The sequence below is a fragment of the Leptopilina heterotoma genome, unplaced genomic scaffold, assembly GCF_015476425.1.
Source record: "Leptopilina heterotoma isolate Lh14 unplaced genomic scaffold, ASM1547642v1 Lhet_27, whole genome shotgun sequence".
In the NCBI taxonomy this organism is placed as follows: domain Eukaryota; kingdom Metazoa; phylum Arthropoda; class Insecta; order Hymenoptera; family Figitidae; genus Leptopilina; species Leptopilina heterotoma.
Window position 1 is genome coordinate 1,552,152 of NW_025110978.1, and position 24,078 is coordinate 1,576,229.

Sequence of the window (24,078 nt, forward strand, 5' to 3'; positions counted from 1 at the left end):
CACTCTAATGTCTATTTAATGAACTTTGTGTGAAACAACAAAAATTTTCTATAGAATAATTGTGTGAAGAAATTCTTTTTCTTGTTTTATCTAAAAAAAATTGATTTAATGAATATTCTATTATACTATGTTTAAAAAAATTATTCTGACGATGACTACAAGATTCTGCTATGCAGACATTTTATTAGTAATGCACGAGAGATAAATTCCTTTTTTCCCCTTCTCGAAAATCTGGCTGCGCCATTATTTATTTGCTCAATAGTGATAAACATATATAATACAAAAAGAGATTGAGACAAAAAGAAAAAAAGAAAAAAAATTCAGACACGTTTTTCGTTTGATATATAGAATATGTTAAAGTGACCTCAGAGCTTATAACAGCTTATAAAAATATTGAGAGCACCGTTTGAAAACTAAATTATTATTAATAAATCGATCAGTACAAATTAGTCACTCAGTGAGTTTTGAAGTTTTCGTTTTCATTTTTATTTACTTTTTCACGTATATGAAAAGAAAAAACGTTTGAGAATTTATTTTGTTTTGTGACGGGAAAATAATAAATTAGTATTTTAATTTAATACTTTATTTTTTATTATAAAACAAACACTTGTTATTTTACACTTTTATTTTAAAGCGGAGAGAAAATGCGTCTCACACGTATGCCAGTCAACATCAATCTGCCCTTTTTAGTCCTTTTTGGGAAAAGTCAGGATGGTTGTCTTTTGTATTGCGTAAGGAATGCAGTCTAGTCCGGTTTTCGGGGGAAATGCTTCCTGTCTATTGAAAAGTCGTCTTGTGCGATATCTGTCCTTGTACTTAAAAGAGAAATCGTAGGGCCTCGTCACACCTCCCGTCTTAGATTGAACTTAGTCTCTAAGTTCGCAACCTAACAGACTTTGAGACAATGACTGGATCATTTGTCATTACTTGCTCAGGGGCGGAAGCAACGGAAGCATAATGGACTACTGGCGTGGCATTTACGTTAGCATTTACACAGAACAATTTTATACACAAATTTTTAGGTATCAATTTGCTAAGTAATTCGCAAAATCCTATCTTATACATGGTAAACAAAAATACAATTAACAATGATGTATAACCTAAATAAGTTATAAAATCTGTTCCCTTTTCTATCCACGTTTTATTTCTGCGTCGATTTTTTATTTTTTGTAGTGAATTTTCCATTAAATCTAAGTTTTGTCGTAGAAATTTTAAGTTTTCGTGGTGAAGTGAGTCTTGTACAGTGGGTAATTGTGAAGTTAACAATTCAAAGTCTGACTGATCAATTGTGTACGATATGTTTTTCTTATATATAATATCAGTTCGTCGTTCCATGGATTGATGCATTTTTAATATAGATTTTGGAGTTTGTAGAATACAATCAGTTTTACTATAAACTAAAGAAGGTTCTGTTATTACAATTGTTTGAGATTGTGAATTACATAATGCGCTTAATTCTACTTCTTTTTGTGGAATGATAATGAATTGGTTAGGATCTTTCAATGGTATATATACTACTTCAATAATCTGAAAAGCAGAGAATTGACACATGTGGTCGTTGATAACTTTATTCTGATTTTTAAGAATATTAGTTTCGCAACTTTGTACTTCGCTGATTAAATAAGAAGGTTGAACGCGTTTACAAACTCTCAGATCGTCGGTTTCTTTACATTGTCGTAGCGCAAACATGTCGCTAGGGATGTAGAAGCTTTTTTCAGTGTTTACTAAAATAATTTCATGGGTAGGAATTGGAGCTATGAATCCATTTGCATGTTGGATGGGAATTGGGATTAAGTGAAGTGTTTGCAAATCTTCATATTCTAAGATTGGTATTCGTAACACATATACAAGCCTTTTGTTTGTAATGGCAATTGAGACCTCGGAGATGTCGATGATGTGTTGATAATTTTGCGTAATGAGACGAATGGGATATTTAGTATTGGAAGAATCTTCGAACTGTTTCAGTTCCCGTATGAGAATGGAAGGCGTCAATATTTGGGGGTGGACAATTCCATGTTTACCGTCGTTTATGGCATCGATAATAAGATTGAGTTCTTCACTCAATTCACTTATAGCCATACTGCACAAAGTAATAATATTGGAGATAAGGAGGTTTTGTTGATTAGCATTAGTAGCATTGAGAATATTATTTAATTCGCTGACAGAACTAATGGAGTGATCTTTCATTAGTTGTAAATCATGAGATGTTGAACTTAGCCAAGATTTTATCATCCTTGTTTGATTCCCGAGTGTGTCAGCAAGAATTTTGTTATCAGAATATATGGAATCAAATTCATGGTTTATCAAAGTTAAGTCGGTTTCGTCTAAAGTGCCAAAAAGAGTTTTAGACAGGGTACCAACGATGTTTAAGAATCCTCTCTTTCTACGTCCAACTCCAAGCATTTGGTTCAGAACCGATTTACTCTCTTCTAACCTAACAATCCTATTATTCAATGCTTTCAATGTTAGTTCTTCTGAGCAACGGTTACACATTTTGAGACTCCTTTCGTAGTTTTCTTGAATTTGTTGAAAATGGTCATTGATACCAGAGACGTCTATCCCTAATATAAGTCTCCAAGTCTGGTGATACATTTTTGTGACTCCAAGATTTTCGGCATAGATGGTGGTGCCTTTTAACGACCTGGTTACGACGTTTCCTTGAACCCCTTCAATTATTATAAATATCCAGATGAGAAACATGTTGTACCTGAAATTTAATAGTTGTATGTTTTCAACCTGTCAGCATGAATAGTGAATCGACTATTGTTAAATAATATTTCGTAATTATTTTTGGGGAGAGCTTTTATAACAACAGCAGGACCTTTCCAATCAGGGCTTAATTTATTTTCTTTCGTGTTTTCTAGCATTACGAGATCACCTGTGTCAAATAAACGCTGGGGCAAAACAATTTTAGCGTCTTGAATTCGTTTATATTTTTCTTTTGCCCTCATTATTTGCTCTTGAGCTTTCCTAATATATCTTTCATGTCTTTCTTGCCATAATCGTACTAATTCCGGATATTTTAAACTAGGTGTTGTAGCTAATGCTGACGGAACATTCGCGTCTCTTCCGAATGTGAGCTTAAAAGGACTGAAACCGGTGCCTTCGTGAGTCATAGTATTATAGGCCATGCAGATAAATTTAAGTGTCGAGTCCCATTCAGTATGTAGATCTGCCATCGCTGTTCTTATCAAATCCTTAATGGTACCATGAGATCTTTCTAGAGCACCGTTACTTTGAGGGTGGAACGCAGTTGTTTTGACATGTTGAATTCTGAATAAGTTTTCAAAATTTTGCACCAGTTCTGATACTAGATTCTGCCCTTGATCTGTTAAAATGTGTTTTGGTGATCCGAATATATAAATAAAATGATCAAAAAGTTGCTCAATTATTGTCTCGGATTGGGTATTTTTTAAAGGAATGAGTACAAGGTATTTAGTTAACATGTCCTGAATAGATAATATATATTCGTAGCCTTGAGAAGTGATTGGCAGGGGACCGAATATATCCATTGCGATTTTGTCATTAGGTGTCGTTGGCGTGTCAGGGATAATAGCTTCAGAGCGTCGTTTAATACGGTTTAGCTTGTGGGTTTGGCAGGTGTGGCATTTTTTTATGAAATCTATAATATCGTCTTCCATGTTGGTCCATGTTCCTAATTCTCTGGCCCTCTGAATTGATTTGTTTTCTCCAAAATGTTGAGACATTATTGATCCATGACTTTCATTGATTATTTTTTCTCGTTCTTCTAAGGTAAGCTCTGTGGTAGAATTATAACAACTGAGAATTTTTAATTGTGGGTACTTAAAACTAATGAATGCTATCAACGTCTTAAGTTTTATGCGTTCTATGGAAGTGATAGTTGGATCGTCAAAATGTAAGCGGAGAATACTTAATTTTTTTGATACACACCATTCCGTGATTTCGATTAATTTTTTAAGCCAACTTTTGTCAGAGTATTGGGGTAATGTGATACAATTCAAATCGTTAGTTGGTCTCTTAGTAAATCTTTTCCATAATTTTCCATTGGCATTAGGTTTCTCTACTTCACGTGTGTCTGTCTTGTTTTCAGACCACCTGTAGTATTCTTGTAGTATTTCATTATTGACAGGTGTTGTTGGTGGTAAGTGGACAAGGTTTTCGTCATTGTCACCTGTATTATCTTCAGTAGGCAATTCTAATGGGATTTGCAACAACGCTCCTGGAATTGTTTCGTTATTTTGAGGTGAAGGTACGGGTGTATTTAAATCAGGCTCTTGAGGTGTTTCAATGGTTTCGATATCAGGTAATTCTGATTCCAAATCAAATTCAGCGTTTGTAGTGTCTGCGTCGTCGTTTAACTCGTGGATTGGTTGTACTCTAGATAATGCATCAGCAGCGGTATTCTCCGAACCTTTCTTGTACTCAACTTCATAGTCATATTCTTCCATTTTTAGTCTCCATCTCATTAATCTAGATGAAGGGTCTTTTACGTTAAATAGCCATTTCAGTGCTTGATGATCCGTGAGGATTTTAAATTTCCTGCCTAATAGGTATTGTCTGAGCCTTTTTGTTGCCCATACTATTGCAAGTAACTCTTTTTCAGTCGTGGTGTAATTCAGTTCAGGTGCATTGAGGGTACGAGATATGTAATAACAAGGATGCCCGTCCTGAGACAGGATGGCTCCTAACCCTACATTGGAGGCGTCAGTCGTAAGTACAAATTCCTTTTCGAAGTCGGGATATCTTAACACCGGCGCACTACAGAGAGCATCTTTCAATTTATCAAATGAATCTTGACAATTTTGAGTCCAAATAAATTCCTTAGTATTTTTCGTCAGTTCCGTAAGAGGTTTAGCGATTGTGGAATATCCTTTTATAAATTTGCGATAATACCCCGAAAGTCCCAAAAATGATTTAATGTTGGTAACGCTCTTGGGTTTTGGGAATTCCGTAACAGCCGTAATTTTTTTTGGATTCGGTTTAACGCCTTCAGCCGTAATGACGTGACCTAGATACTCTAATTCTGGTCGAAGATATTCACATTTATCGGGCTGAAGTTTCAGACCAGTTTGGCGTAATCTTTCGAACAGCGTAACTAAGTTTTTGTTATGTTCTTCTATGGTAGATCCAAAAACTACAATGTCATCTAGATATACGACGCAAATTTTGTTGATTAACCCGTTCAAAGCATTGTTAATCATCCTCTGGAAAGTAGCAGGTGCATTTTTTAATCCGAATGGCATGCGTTCGAATTCGAAATGACCTTCTGGAGTAGAGAAAGCTGTAAATTTTTTTGAACTTTCTTCCATGGGAATCTGATGGAATCCAGCACTAAGATCGAAGGCAGAGAAAAACTTTGCTTTACCAAGGGTATCAAGAATATCCTCAATAACCGGCAGTGGATATGAATCCTGATCGGTAATGTCATTAATCTTTCGGAAATCTATGACTACTCGCCATTTCTTTTGTCCTGATGCATCTGCTTTTTTAGGGACTATCCAAACTGGAGAATTATAAGGAGAATCTGAATGTCTTATTATAAATTGCTTTAAGAAATCCTCAACTTGATCTGTAAGTTCCACTTTATGACATTCTGGAGGTTTATATGACCGGTTATTAATAATTTTATCTTCTTTTAGAACTATTTTGTGGCTTGCGAGTCGTGTTCCTGGTAAAGGGTCTCCAGGCAGTCTGAATATATCGTGATAAGTGTGTACAATTTTCTGAATTATGTCTTTAAAATCTGTTTCAATGTGATCTAATCGAGTATTTTCATTTAAAAGATTTAACCGTTTGGATAAGTCGCTGCATGATATAAGATGAATTTCTTCGTCAGGGATGGTTGATTTGATAGGTTGGTATTTAAATTCGTTGGAATTAATGTGTTTAAATTGCGAAGAGTTGTTACAAATGGGAACAGTGATCGTTCGATCTCTTATTGAATAGATAGAATCAGGAATGTGTGGATTATCAAAAATTACAACATCACCTTTTTTTTCAAATACAGGGATGTTGATCAATTTGATTTGATTTGGCGGGATAATATACCCGTCATCGATTAGTGGATGTTTCTGCTGATTTAACTTTAAGTTAACGTTTGATAAACTGTAATTGTAACTTTGCATAAATGGCAATCCCATTATACCATCTTCAGGAAGAGGGAAATCATCATTTACGATGTAAAACGTATGAGCTTCGTTTAGATAATTAATCTCGACTTTAAATTCGGAAAATTGTTTCCAATTCCCCATTTGGAATTCTTTTTTACAGGCTTCTTTTATAATTAATGGAGGAAGTAAAGAATTTTTTATCAAATTTATTGATGAACCGGAGTCCACAAGTAATCGCAAGGGTCGAGCAAATCCTGTTGGTCGTACTGACACTGATTGTAGTCGTCCGGAAATTCGTGTAATTCTATCGATGAATGTTCCGTCGTTTCCTGTGGTGTTTGTGTTTCTTCGATTTGTTCCTCCGCTGAGGATGTTTCGGTCGTGAAATGAACTCGATTTGGTGGTCGTTTTAATTGGGGGTTTGATTGAAAATTCTGTTGATTTCTTTTTTGATAACATTGGCTCTCTAAATGACCACTTTTTTTGCAAAAGTTGCATTGTGCCCCGATAGGCCGATGTGAACTTGATGGATTTCCACTATTAGAGAAAGGCCTTGGGTTTGTAGAATGATTGGATGTAGTAGGGAGTTGTGTCGCACGCGGGACCAGTCTTGGCGCGGCGCCTGATCGTAGTCGAGCTTTTTCACGTAATCGGGTTTCTACTTCTAAAGCTTGTTGTTGAGCTTTACCAATACTATCCGGATTAAGTGTCCACATCAAAAAAGTAATATCATCCCGTAAGTTCATGATATATTTTTTTATGGCAGATGTCTCTTCTAATTGCAAAGCAATTCTACGGGCTGTAGCATTTGCGTGTTCGGCTTGTATTGCATAATTCAATTCATTTAATGCTTGCCGAAATCGCAAATTATATCCTTGGACGGTATCACTACCCTGTCGACAGTTGTCTAATTTCGCGCGACATAATTCTACGGATAATCCGAGATTCATATTTTGTTGTAAGGCAATATATAAATCATCAAAAGAATTGATCGGAACATAGCGAATTGCACGTTTAGCGTCATCGGTAATTTTTTCAGTCAATATAAAATCTAACAACAATTCGGGTTGACTGCATCTTTGTTTTGCTTTTTTAACGCGACGAATGAAATCTTGTACCCCTATATCGTCTTTACCATTGAGGGTTTCAACTGTACGGATAATATCTTTAGCAGGTAGCAAACTAACAGGGACAACGTTCGTTTGAAGTATTGGAGATACCCCGTTGCGATGTCTGTTCGACGAGTCTCTTCTATCGTCCGCGAAACTTTCTCTTTCTTGACTATTTTCCTTATTACTATTTTCATTCTCGGTGTCGTCATCTTCGGTTAGCAATGCGTTGTTTTGTCGTGCTAAAATTTTTATTTCCTCTGTGCGTTTTATATTTTCGTCGTTAAGAATCGCGAGGCTTGAATTTATTCTATGTTGATTTTCCTCGATTACTGTTACTTTAGAAACAATTTCTTTAAGACTATTAGCAATTGTCTCTAAATTAACTGTTGCCATTTTTGTGTTTGAAAGATTAAAGGGATTGGGATTAATTTGGGTTGGTTGTAAACACTGATTATTAGCGGATTCGTAACCGGATAAATGCCTAAGATAAGATTTAAAAGCCAGCGTAAAAAATTGTTTTAAATATAAAATTTCCCTAAATTTTGTTATTATATTTTTATTTTCGCAATATAGACTATTTACGGAGTTAATAGCAACATATACTTATAATGTAAATACTATCTTACTGGTTTGGTGAATTTTCCGTAGAGAGCTCACGTTGAAAAGTTGAACAGCTGGGCTGGAAAAGTGTCCTCGTAAGAATTTTTCTCCCTCGTTGCCAACTTGGTTGGGTGACGTCACACCCTTTCTAGGACTTACACCCACGGAATCACTGTCGAACTTACTTAATTCGGCCCGAGTTCGTGTTTTCCGGTGATTTCCAGTGAAAATTTCACCGTATAATCCGTCACAATTATTTTTTTTTTTCACAAAAAAAAATAATTTTTCACAATAATAATTTCTCACAAAATAATTATATATATATATGTATATATTTTTTCACAAAAATAATTTTCCACTTTCCACAATAATAATTTTTTTCACAAAACTTTCTCTTTTTTTCCACTGGTTCGCACTAAGATAGTCGATTTTGATCGTAATCGTGTCGAACTATCCTGGCAGGATCGCCAATTTTGTGACGGGAAAATAATAAATTAGTATTTTAATTTAATACTTTATTTTTTATTATAAAACAAACACTTGTTATTTTACACTTTTATTTTAAAGCGGAGAGAAAATGCGTCTCACACGTATGCCAGTCAACATCAATCTGCCCTTTTTAGTCCTTTTTGGGAAAAGTCAGGATGGTTGTCTTTTGTATTGCGTAAGGAATGCAGTCTAGTCCGGTTTTCGGGGGAAATGCTTCCTGTCTATTGAAAAGTCGTCTTGTGCGATATCTGTCCTTGTACTTAAAAGAGAAATCGTAGGGCCTCGTCACAGTTTCTTTTTTTTTTTTTTTTGGTTTGTTATTTGAATATATCAGCAAAATATTCAAATGACTTTGAATTTTGAATTTTAACTTGAGTGAGTAATGTTTTATCAAGTGCTTTGGTAATAGTGTTAAAATTTTTCCCTTTATTTCAATTGTTATAATTTTGTTCCATTTGTACGATTTTTGTTATTATTATTAGTTTGCTTTGTTATTTCTTAGAACTATTTTTTTTATTTTTATTTTTTATTATTTTTTCCTTTTTTTATCATTATTTTTGTTATTTTGTTTTGTATTATTTCTTTTTTCATTTTTTCATTATTTTTCTTATCATTTTTTTTTAGTATTTTCCTTATTATAATTTATTGTACTATATGGAATAATTTATTGTATATAAATTATTTTATATACGATAAATTGTATTTAATGAGGAAGTACAGCGATTGTGTGTCAAAAAAAGAGAGCTAAAATACATTTCCTATTTAGTAGTCGGAATAATTTATATGACAATTGAATATTTAATGAATTGAGTGATTTCATTTTTTTTTTTATTGTCCTTGACCTTTTGTCTATACTTTTAACCATTTTGTCTAAATTTATTATCTCCAAACGATTTTTTTTATCTAATTATACTTGATTGAGTTTTAATCTTAATGATTGATCTATTGTTAATTTAATCAATTAATCGGTCTTGATTAATAATAATTTTTTGTAATAAAATTTATTTCGATATTTATTAACTATTACTCATTATAATTAATATTTATTTTTACCTTTTTATCTATATTTTTTTATTAGTAGATATTTTAATTATTAAAAAAAAACACAATTTTTTAATTGTAGTTTTATTAATTTTTCAATTTCTAAGAAAAATTGGAAAAGAAATAGAAATAAACTAAAAATTGAAAGAATTAGAAAAAATCGAAAAAATTATTATTGAATAAATTAAATAAATAATAATTAAATTGAAAATTAAAATAACAAATTAAGAAGTAAAAATTGAACTAAATGGAGAAAGAAAAAATTACTAATAACTTAATTTTTTTGAAAAAGATAACAAATTTGTTTCCTCTGCAAATTTAATAATTAATTTGTTACTAAACTGAAAAAAATCTCCTGCTTCTTGTATTTTGAATTTTTCCAAAAATAATAATTGTTTAATTTTGACAAAAATATTGTAGTATTTGCAATAAAATTATTAATGGGCTGAATTTTAAGAAGAGTTGTAACTGGGCTTAAAATACACGCAAATGAATAAATGGCGGAAGAAAGCTCTTCAATTTTAAACCCGGCACTAAATCAGCTGTTTGCCTTGGCATCGACACAAAAACTTCTCTCTTTCTCTCTCTTGAAAATTATTTACTCTTACTATTCAGGTATAAATGAACTTCCCTTTCCTGAAAATTTTATTTATCTTTTTTTTTTAATAATTATACTATTCGCAAAATATACTCAACTACGTAAATATAAACAAAAAATTATTTCGCCAGCAGTCAAAATACTAATTAAAAAAAGCAAAAATTTGTTTAAATTAAAATTAATTGTTTATTTTATTCAACATACTCAAGTATATAAATATTAACAAAAATTATTTTGTCAGCAATCAAAATACAAATTTAAAAGAAAATTTAAAAAAATTTGTTGAATTAAAATGAATTAACTAATATTAATTAATAACTGTGTTTTTATATAATTAAATAATAATATTTACATATTTTTCTTTTGTTACAAAAATAAAAAAGTAAAATTTATGTAAATTGTGGTTTTTTATTAATTAAATTACCCAATAATAACAATAATTTAATAACCTAATTATTAATAAAAACAATTAACTCTAATAATATTTTTACACTTTGTAAAAAAATGAAATTTTTGAAAAATTTCGTAGTTCAAAAAAGTGCAATTAACTTTACAATTACTATGTATATATCATTATTGTTATTATTATTAATAGTAGTAGTAGTTGTAGTAGTAGTAGTATTTTTATTTTTATTATTTATAGTAAATAATAAATTTATTTATAGTATTTGATTAAATTTTGCAATTAATTAAATATACTGAAAAATGGCAATGGAATGAGAGAAATTTTTTTAATTTGATCTCCGCTTGAGTTTTTTTTTTTTTTTTAATGTACAGAGTATAACGTTTTGAGTGAATGACAAACGCAATTTATCGATGTAACATGTAGAGTTTCTCTCTGTTTGGAAGATGAGTAAATCCCCCCACGAGACATGCCGAAGTAATTCACGCAAGCCTGAAAATTGGCTTTAGATAACTTGGCTTTCATACATCGTTGTCGACAAACAGCGATTGTTTTCCCTTGTAAACACGACCGAAATATCCACTCGTCAGTCTAAAAATAAATCGTTAATTGCGACGTGAAAATTTATTACCCCAGCCTCGACAAAATTCTGGCAAGTTTAAGGGCAGGTGCATTTTTTTTTATTTTGCTTTCGAAAAAAACCCGAAAGCAGATCCTAATTTTTCATATTTTTTCACAAATTTTTGTTGCGGGGAAATTTTTCCTAATTGGAAAATAATTACAATTTTTTAATAAATTGTTGAAGAAAAATTTTTTGTTTAGAAAAAGTGAAAATGAAAATAAAAATAAAATTAGAAGTAAAAATGAAAATAAAAAATACAAATAAAGATATAAATAATAAAATAAAAATAATATAAAAATGAAGATTTGACTAATAATGAATTTTAATTTACAGTTTCCTGATGAGTGCATCCTCACATACATGGAGTTTCAACTGGATAGTGCAGAGTACTGTCAGGCTCAACACAAATAGAGAGAATCGTCCGAGTGTTCCAAAACTACAAAGATACACACTGAAGTAAGCAAAGAAGCGGAAGACCATCTCAAATTAAGAAGGGAAAGGATATTGAAAATATCTGAGAACATCGCCCTGAAAGAGTCAGAAATCATCAGCTAGTCATCATATGCGAAATAGAAGAATTTATTAGATGCAATTGTTAATTTACCCTATCTTATGCAGGCACTGTAGTTACCGAACGCACCTCATCTGGGAGCACCCAGTGCCAAATAGGTGGGAAATTCATTTCCAATTACTTTTTTAATTTATTTCCAAAATTTATTTTAAATTCTGAATTATCAGCTATTATTATACCTTGATTTCACTCAGTGCAAAAAATTGTAATTTTTTGCACTTTTTCACTTCAGTGAGGTTTACAACGTTTAAATAATCACCGATTGAAAGAAAAAATATTTTTTACACTGAAAATAATGTGTTTTGTTTGAGAATTTTTTTTTCTTTATGTTATTGATCAAAAAATGTGCGAAAGTTTTTTTTTAGGCAAAAATTTTTAAACAGAAAACTATTTTTAAGTCGTTGATTAATTAATTTAATTTTGAAAAGAAAAATTAATAAGCCAAAAATTGTTTTCCGATTGAATAATATATTTTTTTTTAATCGTTGATTATAACGGTTGTAAACTTCAGTAAAGTGTAATTTTTTACACTGACAATGAGTGAAGTTCGGGACCTTACTGATCAACTATTGCAAAAAAAAAATATTTTTCAAGCTTAAAATAATATTTTTAGTTTGTGAATATTTTTTTTTTTTTAGTTTTTGATTTCTGTACAAACGTAAAAATATTTTGTAGACAAAATGTTGATCAGAAAAATATTTTTTTCAAGTCGCTAATTAAATAATCTAGTTCAGAAATACTTTTTTCCTTTCAATCGTTCATTAAGAACTTTGCATTGCAAACTTCAATGAAATACAGATTTTTTAACTCAGTGAAGTTCATAATCTTTATAATCAACAATTGAAGGAAAAAATTATTTTTTACTCAAAAAATAATATTTTTCGTTTGCAAATTTTTCAATATTTTCATTTTGACAGAAATTTTCACTCAGTCGATTTTTAATATCAAATTTTTGATTCTGCCGATTTTTTTTTTTTTGTCCGAATTTTTAATTTTTGAACGACTTTTCAAAATACATGGAATTTATTTATTTTAACAATGTCAGAGTTTAATGGGATGGAAAATGGAAAAAAATTGACATTTAAAAAAATTCAACCAACTGTAAATTCTATTAAATGAAAATCCTATTCAATTCAATTTTCACACAATAAAATATCAATTTACTCAAATTATTTCCTATCTGCATTTTTATTTCAAATAATTTCCAACTTAATGGAATTTTTAAATGTCACTTGATTTTTATACAAAATTTTTTTAAGCCATTCATTCATTTAATTTAATTTTTTCGAAAATCCTCCATTTGAAACAGTTTAAAATTAAATTTTTAAATTTAATGTCAGTTTGTTTAGTTTTCAATTTTATATTAAAATTTAAATACCTATCAGTTTATATTTTTACATTCTTTTTGTGTCATTTGTTCGTCTACCTAATTTCATTTGTTTGAAAATCCTTCATGTGAAATTGAAAATTCGTTCAACAAAAATATTCAATGAAATGAAAATTCTGTTTAAAGTAGTTGAAAATAGTTTCAATTAGTCAAAAATAGTTGAAAATAGTTTTAGTTTCAAAATAGTTCAAAATTTAATCAAGTAGAGATAATTCTGTTAAACGAAAGTAGAAACAATTCGTTAAAACTTAAATTCCGTTAAAGACTGGAATTATTATTGATGATTATTAATTAGAAAATTTGATATTAAATATTGTTTTATGAAAATAAATATACCAAAAATTTGTTCAGTAAAAATAATTAATTAGTAAATTAATTTGTTTGTTACAGATAATCTTCCGAGTAGTCTAAAGAAAAAGTTCCCTCTTCCGAGTGGGGAAAAAAGCGCATATCAGCAACGCCTAATGTAACATAGTTTTTTCACCTTTTTCGGCGAGATTCGCACCTTAACCACCCTCCCCAAATTTTACATGTAAACCCATTGTTCTGTCCTCTGTATAAAAATAACGAGTATTTAATTTTTGATTTAAATGAGAAACAACATTTTATAAGACTGAAAGCTATGGACTAAATCCAGAAGAAAAAACAAAAAAAAAATATCCCAACTTCTGTTGCTTGATAAAGAGTGGTTGTTTTGATTTGTAGTTGAGGTTCAAAAAAAGGAGTGTTTTATTCCCTCGAAATAGAGAGAGAAAAAAAAATAAAAAGGAAAGAAATAACAAGAAAAAAAAGAGGAGAGTGAGAGAAGGAGAGAAAAAGAAGAGTTAAGAAAAACTGGTTTTTTTACACTTCCTCTTGTTATCAAGAAGGAAATGAACATGACGTTCAAAGACATCAGACCGGCACCAGCCGAAATTGAATTCAAAAATATGAAGTTCCTCATTACTGATCGGCCCAGCGATCAGAGCATCCATGCTTTTATTCAAGTAAGTCTATATTATTTTATAACCACGCTATTATTTCTTCCCGTTTTTTTACTCTTTTTCTACCCTTTTTTTTACTCTTTTTTTTATGGCGTCGTAAATTGATTCGAAGGGCTCGTTTTATTATACGATCTATTTTTACCTCCTTATTTTTATTCCATTAATTGCTTTATTCGTTTCTTTTTGCACCTGGAATTATTTTTTTTTTCTTGAGATTCGTACTTTTTGTCTTAATTTTGATCTTTTCGTATAAATTTTTCACTTCTTATTAAATACACTAATGATAGTGTTAAATTAGAAACACTAATAATAGTGTTAAATTAAACACCCGAATTACAAAAGAATGAGAAGAATAAATAAAGAAATAGAAAAAAGAATAAAATAATAACTAAAATGTAATTTTAATAATATGAAAATAATTTTGAAAATTAAATTAAAAAACGATTTTATTTTATTTCTTTCGCTTCATATTTTATGTAAATAGATAAGATTGAAAGAAGGAAATAAATAAATTAAATTCTTAAGTAAGTAAATTAAAGCCAACTAATGAAACTGTTAATAAAAATAAAATTTCCTGAAATATTTTTCCTGTACAATTTTCTCTTTTTCTTTCTTAACGATTTTTCTCGTTTTTCTTCACCACTTGGATTATTGGGGATTATTTATTGAAATATTTGGGTAGTAACGAAAATTTTTTATTTTTCTAGGAACTGAAGAGGCACAATGTTAAAGAAGTAGTAAGAGTTTGTGAACCAACGTACAAAGTTGATGAACTCAGACAAGAGGGCATCGACGTCATCGACTTGGTTTTCGACGATGGCACCTTCCCACCAAATGAGGTGAATGAAATGAAAATTCTATATTAGAAAATAAATCCACTGCCAACTAAAGACATTATTATGAAAAGAAAAAAAAATCAATTTCAATTTTAGAAAACGACAAAATATTTTCTGTCCAAACAGGAAAATAAAAATTCTTATAATTTAATAAATTTGGATAAAATATAATTATACATATAAAAATAATTTTATATTAATATTACCAAATATAAGAAGTATTTTCTTCTTCAAATATATTTTAATTAAATTGCTCCTTTTTTCAATTTTGGAAGACTGTCTCCGAAAATCGAAAGGAGTAATTTAATTACCAAAAATACTTTTAGGAAAAAGAAACTAACAGGCCTCGGATAGTTTTGACTTCTTTGACTTTTTTCGTCAAATCTTTTCCTTTAAAAAGTCTCGCTTTTCTTTTTTAAGTCTTTTAAGCGCATAAATTCAGTTATTTTCAAAAGTAATAAAATTCTTGGCAAAAAATTCAATTATGTTCAAAATTTTTTTTAAATTTTCGTCAAAATTTCAATTATCATTAGAAATAATTAAATTCTTCTCCAAAATTCAATTATTTTCAAAAATTTTCCTCAATTCAATGATTTCACAGGTTTACAAATTAAAAACTTTTTTTTGCCAATCGAACAAAACAATTTTTTTTCGAATAGTAGGTGTTTTTTGAGTAAGAAAATCATAGTTTTAATTTTTTTCCCTCGTGCAGTTTTTCTGTAGCTTCAAATTTTGCATTTTCGAGGTGCGACGCCACTTAAACTTACCTGTAGGAAAATTAGCTTGTCAAAATATAATAAATGAGGTATCATTGGAAAGGTTATTAAATTACCTTTCGATCCATAGGTCACAGAATAAAATTCAACAAAAATTGAGAGAGTTACAGTCGATTAAAGATGAAATTTCATGACAATTTTGATGATTTTTAGACATTTGAGTAACTTCTACTATTTTTTTCTACATCAAACAGGAAAGAATGTTTAGGTTTTAATTTTTTTATTGATAGACTATATCATTACACAAATTTTGAGCCCTTGTGGACCTTGATTGGATTAAAAATGACAATTCTACACTAAATTTAGTGAACGAAACTACATTCTTCATTTTTAGTATCCCTTAAACATTTGCAGCAAAAATTGAAGTAATAAAATTTAGTTAAGCTCTAAAGTTACTAAAATCACTAATAAAGGATTTCTGAAATCGTAGATTTCGAATCCAATGTTAGTTTTCTAAATTTCAAAATGGCGGATCCAATATGACGGACAAGTTTTTAAAAATCGATTACATTTGTCTTAAATTCGTTACTCGGGGGTTTTTGGGGTCGCTGATTACGAATCCGATGTCAGATTTTAAAAATTAAAAATGGCGGATCCAATAGGTGCGAATTCGATGGATTTTAAAAAACTCGTTCACCATTATGAATCCATCCTTTTCAATTTTCGAAATCCGACATCAGATTCGTAATCAGCGACCCCGAAAACCCCCGAGTAACGAATTTAAGACGAATTTAATCGATTTTTAAAAACTTGTCCGCCATATTGGATCCGCCATTTTGAAATTTAGAAAACTAACATTGGATTCGAAATCTACGATTTCAGAAATCCTTTATTAGTGATTTTAGTAACTTTAGAGCTTAACTAAATTTTATTACTTCAATTTTTGCTGCAAATGTTTAAGGGATACTAAAAATGAAGAATGTAGTTTCGTTCACTAAATTTAGTGTAGAATTGTCATTTTTAATCCAATCAAGGTCCACAAGGGCTCAAAATTTGTGTAATGATATAGTCTATCAATAAAAAAATTAAAACCTAAACATTCTTTCCTGTTTGATGTAGAAAAAAATAGTAGAAGTTACTCAAATGTCTAAAAATCATCAAAATTGTCATGAAATTTCATCTTTAATCGACTGTAACTCTCTCAATTTTTGTTGAATTTTATTCTGTGACCTATGGATCGAAAGGTAATTTAATAACCTTTCCAATGATACCTCATTTATTATATTTTGACAAGCTAATTTTCCTACAGGTAAGTTTAAGTGGCGTCGCACCTCGAAAATGCAAAATTTGAAGCTACAGAAAAACTGCACGAGGGAAAAAAATTAAAACTATGATTTTCTTACTCAAAAAACACCTACTATTCGAAAAAAAATTGTTTTGTTCGATTGACAATTTCACTGTAAACCAGTGTTTTTAATAGGATTTACTATTCTAATAAAATTTTCAAAAAGAATTCAATTATTTAAAAAAAATTTAATAAAATTCTACACAAACCTTTAATTATTTTCAAAAAATAATAAAAATTTTACAGAAATTTCATTATTTACAATTTTTTTTATAATTCTCTTCGCAATCATTCAATTATTTTCATAAATAATAAAATTTTTACAGGGATTCAATTATTTTGGTAAATAATAAAATTCTTATTAGAAATTCAATTATTTTGATAAATAATACAATTTTAATTAAATTCCTCGAAAAAATGTAATTATTTTTAAAAATTTTATTAAAATTCGTCAAAAGAATTATTTAAAAATGTATTGATACAATTCTTTATGAGAATACAATTTTAAGAAACATGCAATTATGCAATAAATTGTTTTTTTTTGCATTTAAAAAATTGAATTCTCGTAGGATAATTTTCTAATAAAAATTAATTTAAAAATGAATTTTAGTTAAAGTTTGAGATAAAAATTGAATATTAAAAGCATTAGAGCATAAATTTTTAAAAATAATTGAATTTTGAAAAGGTTTCAGATTAAAATCTTTGAAAATTTCAATTTTTCAGGTATTTTTAACTAACAATTCTGTGGAATTAATTTTTTTTTTGAGAAAGTTTAATTGCGGATTTTTTTTATACCTATTATTTGAAGTTTTCATTTTCTAATATATATATTTAATTGAAGAATTTACGAATAATTGAAATTTCGTAAAATTGAATATTGTGAACAAATGGATTTGAAAATTGTCAAAGAACTTTTTCTAAAATTATTAAAAATAATCGATTTTAAGAAGAATTTTAGTTGAATATTCTTGAAAATAATAATTTTATCACTGGGCCATCTTTAATTATTAAATAAAACATGAAGAAATCGATCACTTCGAGTCAAAGACTCGGAGTTATCGATATCTTCATGTTTTATAGTTATGAAAAATTAAATTTATAGTTTTAAGTAAAATGTTCTCTTATTTGACTCTGACTGTTTATATTTTTGTTAGCAATTGGTCCGCAAAGTCCGTATTTTTAAATACTTTCACTGGTTCGAGCGCTGAACAAGGGAAAAATTTAATTTTTTTGGAAATCAGGGAAACGACTTTTTTTATTGCTCCTTAAAGTCGATCCGAGGCCTGACACTTTGAAAATTCGAATTTTTCTAGAGAAGAGATTTTTTTCACTTTTATTATAAAAAAATGTATCATTTGATAAATTTTCTGTTAAAATTGTATGCATGTATTGCGATGTGATCTTTTATCCAAGTTGGTATCCAGGTCTTTGGTACACGATTAAACAGGTTAAACATGTTTCTAGTACTGTTTAAAAACTAGAAATTACTTATGGTCCACAGGTTGTAGACGAGTGGTTCGAATTACTAAAAAATCGATTCCGAGAATCACCTGATGCATGCGTTGCTGTGCACTGCGTAGCAGGACTTGGAAGGGCACCTGTTCTCGTTGTTCTTGCTTTAATCGAGCTCGGCCTCAAGTATGAAGACGCAGTTGCTTTAATCAGAGAGTGAGTTCACATTCTTTTTTCCTCCTTTTTTTTAATTTCCCTTTTTTTCTCTATTTAAAGTTTTTCTAATTACAAGTCAGGAAAATTGTCTTATATAAACATTATTTTTCTAACAGAGAGAATCTAGAAAATTTTTAATAAAAAATTAATCAATTTCTTTTTGCTACATCAGGGTTGCCATAGGTCAAGGAAATGAGGAAAAAATCAGGGAATTTTATCTAAAATACTGGAAAAATATTAAATTTTTAGAATTTATGAGAAAATGCTGGATCTTAGTGTTTAGCAACTTTTGAAAATATCAAAAGTATTAAAACTTTGTAAAAATATTAGATTCTTCTTTTTTTGAATAATTTCGGATTGAAAATTTTTAAAATTCACTTATTAACTAATTAAATAATTTATTATTAGGTATTATTTTCAAAAAATTTAATTAATTTTAATTAATCTTCGCAAAAATTTTATTTTTTTTTAAATATTAATAAAATTCTTCTAAAGAATTAAATTCTTTTAAAAAAATATTAATAAAACTTTTCGCAGTAATTCAATTATTTTTAAGAATGTAAATAAATTTCTTTGAAACAATTCAATTATTTTCGACTATTTGGAAAAAATTCGATTATTTTTAATAAAATTGCAACTAAATTCTTGACAGGATTTAATTATTTCAATTCAATAAAATTTCAATTTTAATAAAATTTTCCGAAAGAATTGAATTAACTAATTTCAAAAATTATTTTCCATTTCTTCTCAGTAATATTTATTATTTTTATACCTAAATAATTAAATTATTTTTAAAAATGTTAAATTTTAATAAATTTCTTTGAAACAATTTAATTATTTTCGAATGTTTTGATAAAATTCTTTATAAAAATTGAATTATTTTCAAAAATTTTATTAAAATTCTTCGATAGAAGTAAATTATTTTCAATATGATTTTAGTAAAAATTTTCTTGAAAGAATTTAATTATTTTAAAAAAATTTAATGAATTTCTTCGAACTAATTCAATTCTTTTCACAAATTTTAATAAAATTCTTCACAAGAATTGAATTATCTATTTTTAAAAATTTGGTTCAAATTCTTCTCAACAATTCCATTATTTTTAAAAATAATAAAATTCTTCTAAAAAATTCAATTACTTTCGAATGTTTTGATAAAATTCTCTATAAGAATTGAATTACTTTTAAAAATTTTGATAAAATTCTTCGATTCAATTTAATTATTTTTAAAAATGTTAACAAATTTTTTCGATGCAATTTAATTAGATTTTCGTATGTTTCGATGACATTATTTAAAAGAATTGAATTATTTTCTATACAATTTCAATTAAATTCCACAAAACAATTAAATTATTTCAGATTAAAAATTAAATTACGAGTTTTAATTGAAAAAAAATTTTGTTGAATTAATTATTGTTATAATTTAATCTTCATCAAAACATTAAATTAGAATTTCATTAAATTTTAATTTTAAAACATTTAAAAAAAAAAATTACCAAAATATTTAAGAAACAAAATAACGAATAAAAATAAATTCAAACTGCGAACAGATTTTCGAAATACAACGATTATTAATATAGAAGAAGATTGAATTTCAAAAAGTTCCAATTTGAAATTTTAGAAAATTTGAATTTTAAATAATTTTTATTAAAAATTCTCAAAAAGTTAGTTTTTGAAAACTTTTTAATTGATTTTTTTATAAATTGGTTGAACTTTTGAATATATTAAAATTGAAAAAGTTTGGAATAATCGAAATTTGGTAAAATTGAATTTTAAATAAGTGGTTTTCAGAATTATTTTTGGTTAACTTTTTTATGTTTCAAAGAACTTCCGCAAAAATAATTAAAAATAATTGATTTAGAAAAGAATTTTTGTTATGAATTTTAGAAAATAGTTCAACTGTAATTAAAAAGAATAATTTTGGAGAAGTTAGAGTAGCAATTCTTTTAAATTATTGAATTTCAATAAATTTGAATTTTTTGAAAATCTAAATTCTTATGAAAAAATGATAATAATTATTAAATAATTATCCAAGAAAAAAGATATTGTTTTTTAGGATAATTTTACAATTTTGAAGACATTTACAAATAAATATTTATTTATAAATAAATATCTATTTATTTATAAGTAAATATCTATAATACTTATAGATATTTAAGATTTATAGATAATATATAGATAGATTTATAGATATATAAATATAATTTAAAATATATAAAATAAATAAATATATTAAAAAATAAATAAATAATAATAATAATAATAATAATAATAATAATAAATATATTAAAATATATTAAAATATATTTATAATTTAAAATATAATTTATAGATTTATAGATTTAATAGATATTTAATATTTACTTATTTATAAGTAAATATTTATTTATAAATAAATATCTATTTATTTATAAGTAAATATCTATTTATTTTTAGAATATTCTACATTGTCAGGGAAAAAGTCAAAATTCTATCTGAAAACCAGGGAAAAGTCATTCAATTTTTGGGCAACTCTGTATAAACAACTATTAGTATAGAAAAAAAAATTAACTTTCCGGAACTGAAAAAAAACAATAAGAAGAGAATAGAGGAAAAAATAATAACAAATGTTTGCTTTTCTTTGGAAAATTTTAGAAAGAGACGAGGTGCTATCAATGCCAAGCAGCTGGCCTATTTGGAAAAGTATCGTCCAAAGTCTCGACTGAAGCTCAAGAACGGACAAAAAAACTCTTGCTGCGTCCAGTAGATAAAATAATTCTTTTTTGAAAGCGACTATAATAATTGATACTAATTGGTACACATTATTGTATAAGTTTATGCGTCAGACGACAAATTTTGTGTCGTGCCATTACTGCTTGAAAATTACCTGTCAATGGAAATGCAACACAAGTCTTTGTAATTCGAGTCATAAAGTGATGAGACTTTATTTTTCGAAATCTCACCGAGAAAAGAAATTCGGTTTTCTCGCTTTTTAGTCGAGCCGGTTTTTTTTTGGCTTTTTTATACTAGAGGCCTCTTTCTTTTTTTTTTTTAATCAATTATTTTAAGCTTTAATCTATTTTTCTTTGATCATCTATTCAACTATTTTAAACTTTTTTTAATTCAAACAATTTTTTAAAAATCGAGTATTTTCGAACTTGTTTTTTACCTGAATTTATTTTTTATGAATTTTTAAATTAAATCTCTTTCTTTCTTTATTTTTTTTCTGCAAAATTAGTGTAGGATTTTTTTCGATAAAGAAAAAAATAATTTTGATCTATTGCTTCGTGCCACATAAATTGTGTTAAGAGATTTGAAAAATTAATTTGCTCTTTTTTTGCGAGTGATTAATTTTTAGTGACAAATTTGCATTATATTTGCAATGTCGAAAAATGAAATTGGAAAAAAATCAAGTGATAAATTGAGAGGGAGGGAAAATAATGAGATTTACTATATTGTGAAATTGTGTAGATCTCTTTAATGTTGGAAAAGTATATTATTTCTATCAGAGAGTGAAATTGATATTGACCTTCCGTCGAAGGGCAAACACGATGAAACATTTATTTAAAGAAAAACTGAATTGCTTTTCCGTGATAATCTTTCGATAAGCGCGTTTCATCGTGCTTGCAAGTATTTGATAAACACTTTTTCTATTAATTTTTTTCTTCTCTTCCTTCTTTTTTCTAAACAAAGCGAGAAGTGACTAGTAAAATTATCTATTTGCGTTCTGTACACACGCAAATAGTAATCTAGGTTAATAAAGAATTGTAAATTATATTTTGTAATGAGACGCATTTTCTTCTCGTTGATGGCGAAATTTTCAAAAAAGAAATCGACTCATGAAAAGCATTTGTAAAAAAAATTTACGAGAAGTTTGTTTTTTTGCGTCTGAAATTTGTACATTTTTTTTTCTTCGATTTAAGGAGCGCGACGAGGAGAAGAAAGATGAGAAATAAAAACGGAAAATTGCTTTTTAAAAAACTTTTCAATTCTTTTTTGAGAAAATACATTTTTCGTGGATCAATTTTTTAATATAATGGATTTTTTTTAAATAAATTGAAATGGTTTCCATATTAATTGTAATTTTCGCTTTGGAGCAATTTGAAATTTTGTAAAAATTGCTTTGTCATCTTTCTCTTTAAATTGTGCAATGACCTTTACCAAACATCACATTAGGATTAAAAAGAAAATTGTTTTTTAATTTTTTTTTTCACCTGGCTTGAGTTTATTCTTTGCAAAAGAAAGTACAATGAAAGTGCTGGAAAAATTTATTTTTTTTGCTTCTTTTCGAAGCTTCGGCTAATTTTAAAATGCTGATCTCCTTAAATTAAGATAATTAAGCCTTAACGAATTTGTAGTGTATTGAAAATGTAAAGAAAAAAAAATCTCTCGTTCAATTATCACGAACAAAGATCGCCAAATGAAGTGACGCTACGTTGCATTTCCAATGGCACACATGGAGCCGGTGAGACACTTAACTCTTTATTGGACTTGAAAATAAGCATTAATTCGAAAGACGAATAGTTGAATTGTGAAAACAAAGGTGAGGTAATTCACTCCAGATTTATATATCACTTGAAACGCAGCTCGCTCATGATTTTATCTAATTTATTTTCTCTCTCTCTCTCTCTAATCTCATTTTTACAAATGTTCTTAATTCAGTACTTAACAGAAAAGAAAAAAAAATACTTGTTCCTTTTCTGAATACAAAAAAAACACTTCTGTTATACGTAATTTTGCTAAAATTATCAGCGAGTCTGCGCACCACACTAAACTGTGTTCAAAAAATAGTCAAATTCACTTCTAAAAAGAATTTTAAGAAAACTGTTTCTTCTGTTTGAAATCGAAAACAACCATTTTAAAAAATCAATTTCCCACTAGAAACAAATTTCCATTTTTTATGAAATTTTTCTTATATTTTTTATATAAAATTTTCTTCTATTTTTTTTTATATAAAATTATATTATGTAATATTAAATGTTATTGAATTGTAAAAAAAATTCTGTCAAATGGAAAACATATTTTTATTTGACGAAAATTATTTTTGTGATTAATTCCAGTGAGCGAGTGATTTTAATTTATCGATAAGAAAAACGGTTGTTTGAGAACAAACAGAGTAAACAGAAAACTGGAACACAATCCAATTTTCTTTATTTTAATTTTTTTTTGTAATATTAAAAAAAGGAAAAAAGCACTGCAATATTTTTTACCAGAGGATGGGACGAGGGTCATTCATAAGATAAAAAAAATCGTGTCGATTCCTAAATCCAATATTGATAATATATACCATTCTTCGACTTACTTTAGTTCAAATATGTTGATAAGAATTACTTAATTAAAAAATATAAATGTATTTTGTAACTATTTCTTTCGCATTCAAGCAAAAACAAGGAAAAAAAGCAAATTAGATGATTTCGATAAAAAAAAAACAAATCAGAGGAAAATTCTCTTTTTCAACCAATCTCATAATGTTCGCAAAATACTTTGACAAATTATATGTTGTGTAAATTTATTAATCCATAATAATTATATTAATATTCACGATAATAAAAAATAATTATTATTTTATAAAATAATAAATTACATAATATATAATTGTCAAAGTTTTAACAATGTTTTAGTATTTTATAAAGTTTAGA

At 27.9% G+C, this 24,078-nt stretch overlaps 2 protein-coding genes across 3 annotated transcripts in view; one reads left to right on the plus strand and one right to left on the minus strand.

Annotated features, from left to right (window-relative positions):
• The window catches only part of LOC122503824 (protein tyrosine phosphatase type IVA 1), a 72,441-nt gene extending 48,649 nt beyond the window's left edge, over nucleotides 1-23,792 (plus strand). For both annotated transcript variants that reach the window (XM_043614541.1, XM_043614542.1), the window contains exons 2-6: nucleotides 11,291-11,626; nucleotides 13,306-13,901; nucleotides 14,606-14,737; nucleotides 18,297-18,463; nucleotides 21,095-23,792. In XM_043614541.1, the coding sequence (XP_043470476.1) occupies nucleotides 13,788-13,901; nucleotides 14,606-14,737; nucleotides 18,297-18,463; nucleotides 21,095-21,206 (525 nt within the window). In that variant the 5' untranslated portion in view covers nucleotides 11,291-11,626; nucleotides 13,306-13,787 and the 3' untranslated portion in view covers nucleotides 21,207-23,792. The remainder of the gene's footprint in view (nucleotides 1-11,290; nucleotides 11,627-13,305; nucleotides 13,902-14,605; nucleotides 14,738-18,296; nucleotides 18,464-21,094) is intronic.
• LOC122503823 lies at nucleotides 568-8,661 on the minus strand. The gene is made up of 2 exons (XM_043614540.1): nucleotides 7,831-8,661; nucleotides 568-2,707 (listed from the first exon to the last, which is right to left on the minus strand). The coding sequence occupies exon 2, from the start codon at nucleotides 2,698-2,700 to the stop codon at nucleotides 874-876; it is 1,827 nt and encodes a 608-aa protein (XP_043470475.1). The 5' UTR covers nucleotides 2,701-2,707; nucleotides 7,831-8,661; the 3' UTR covers nucleotides 568-873.
• Nucleotides 23,793-24,078: the final 286 nt, after the last annotated feature.

What these genes read in the sequence shown, in the direction of transcription:
- LOC122503823 (XM_043614540.1), bottom strand. Translation starts at nt 2,700, where the DNA reads ATGTTTCTCATCTGGATATTTATAATAATTGAAGGGGTTCAAGGAAAC.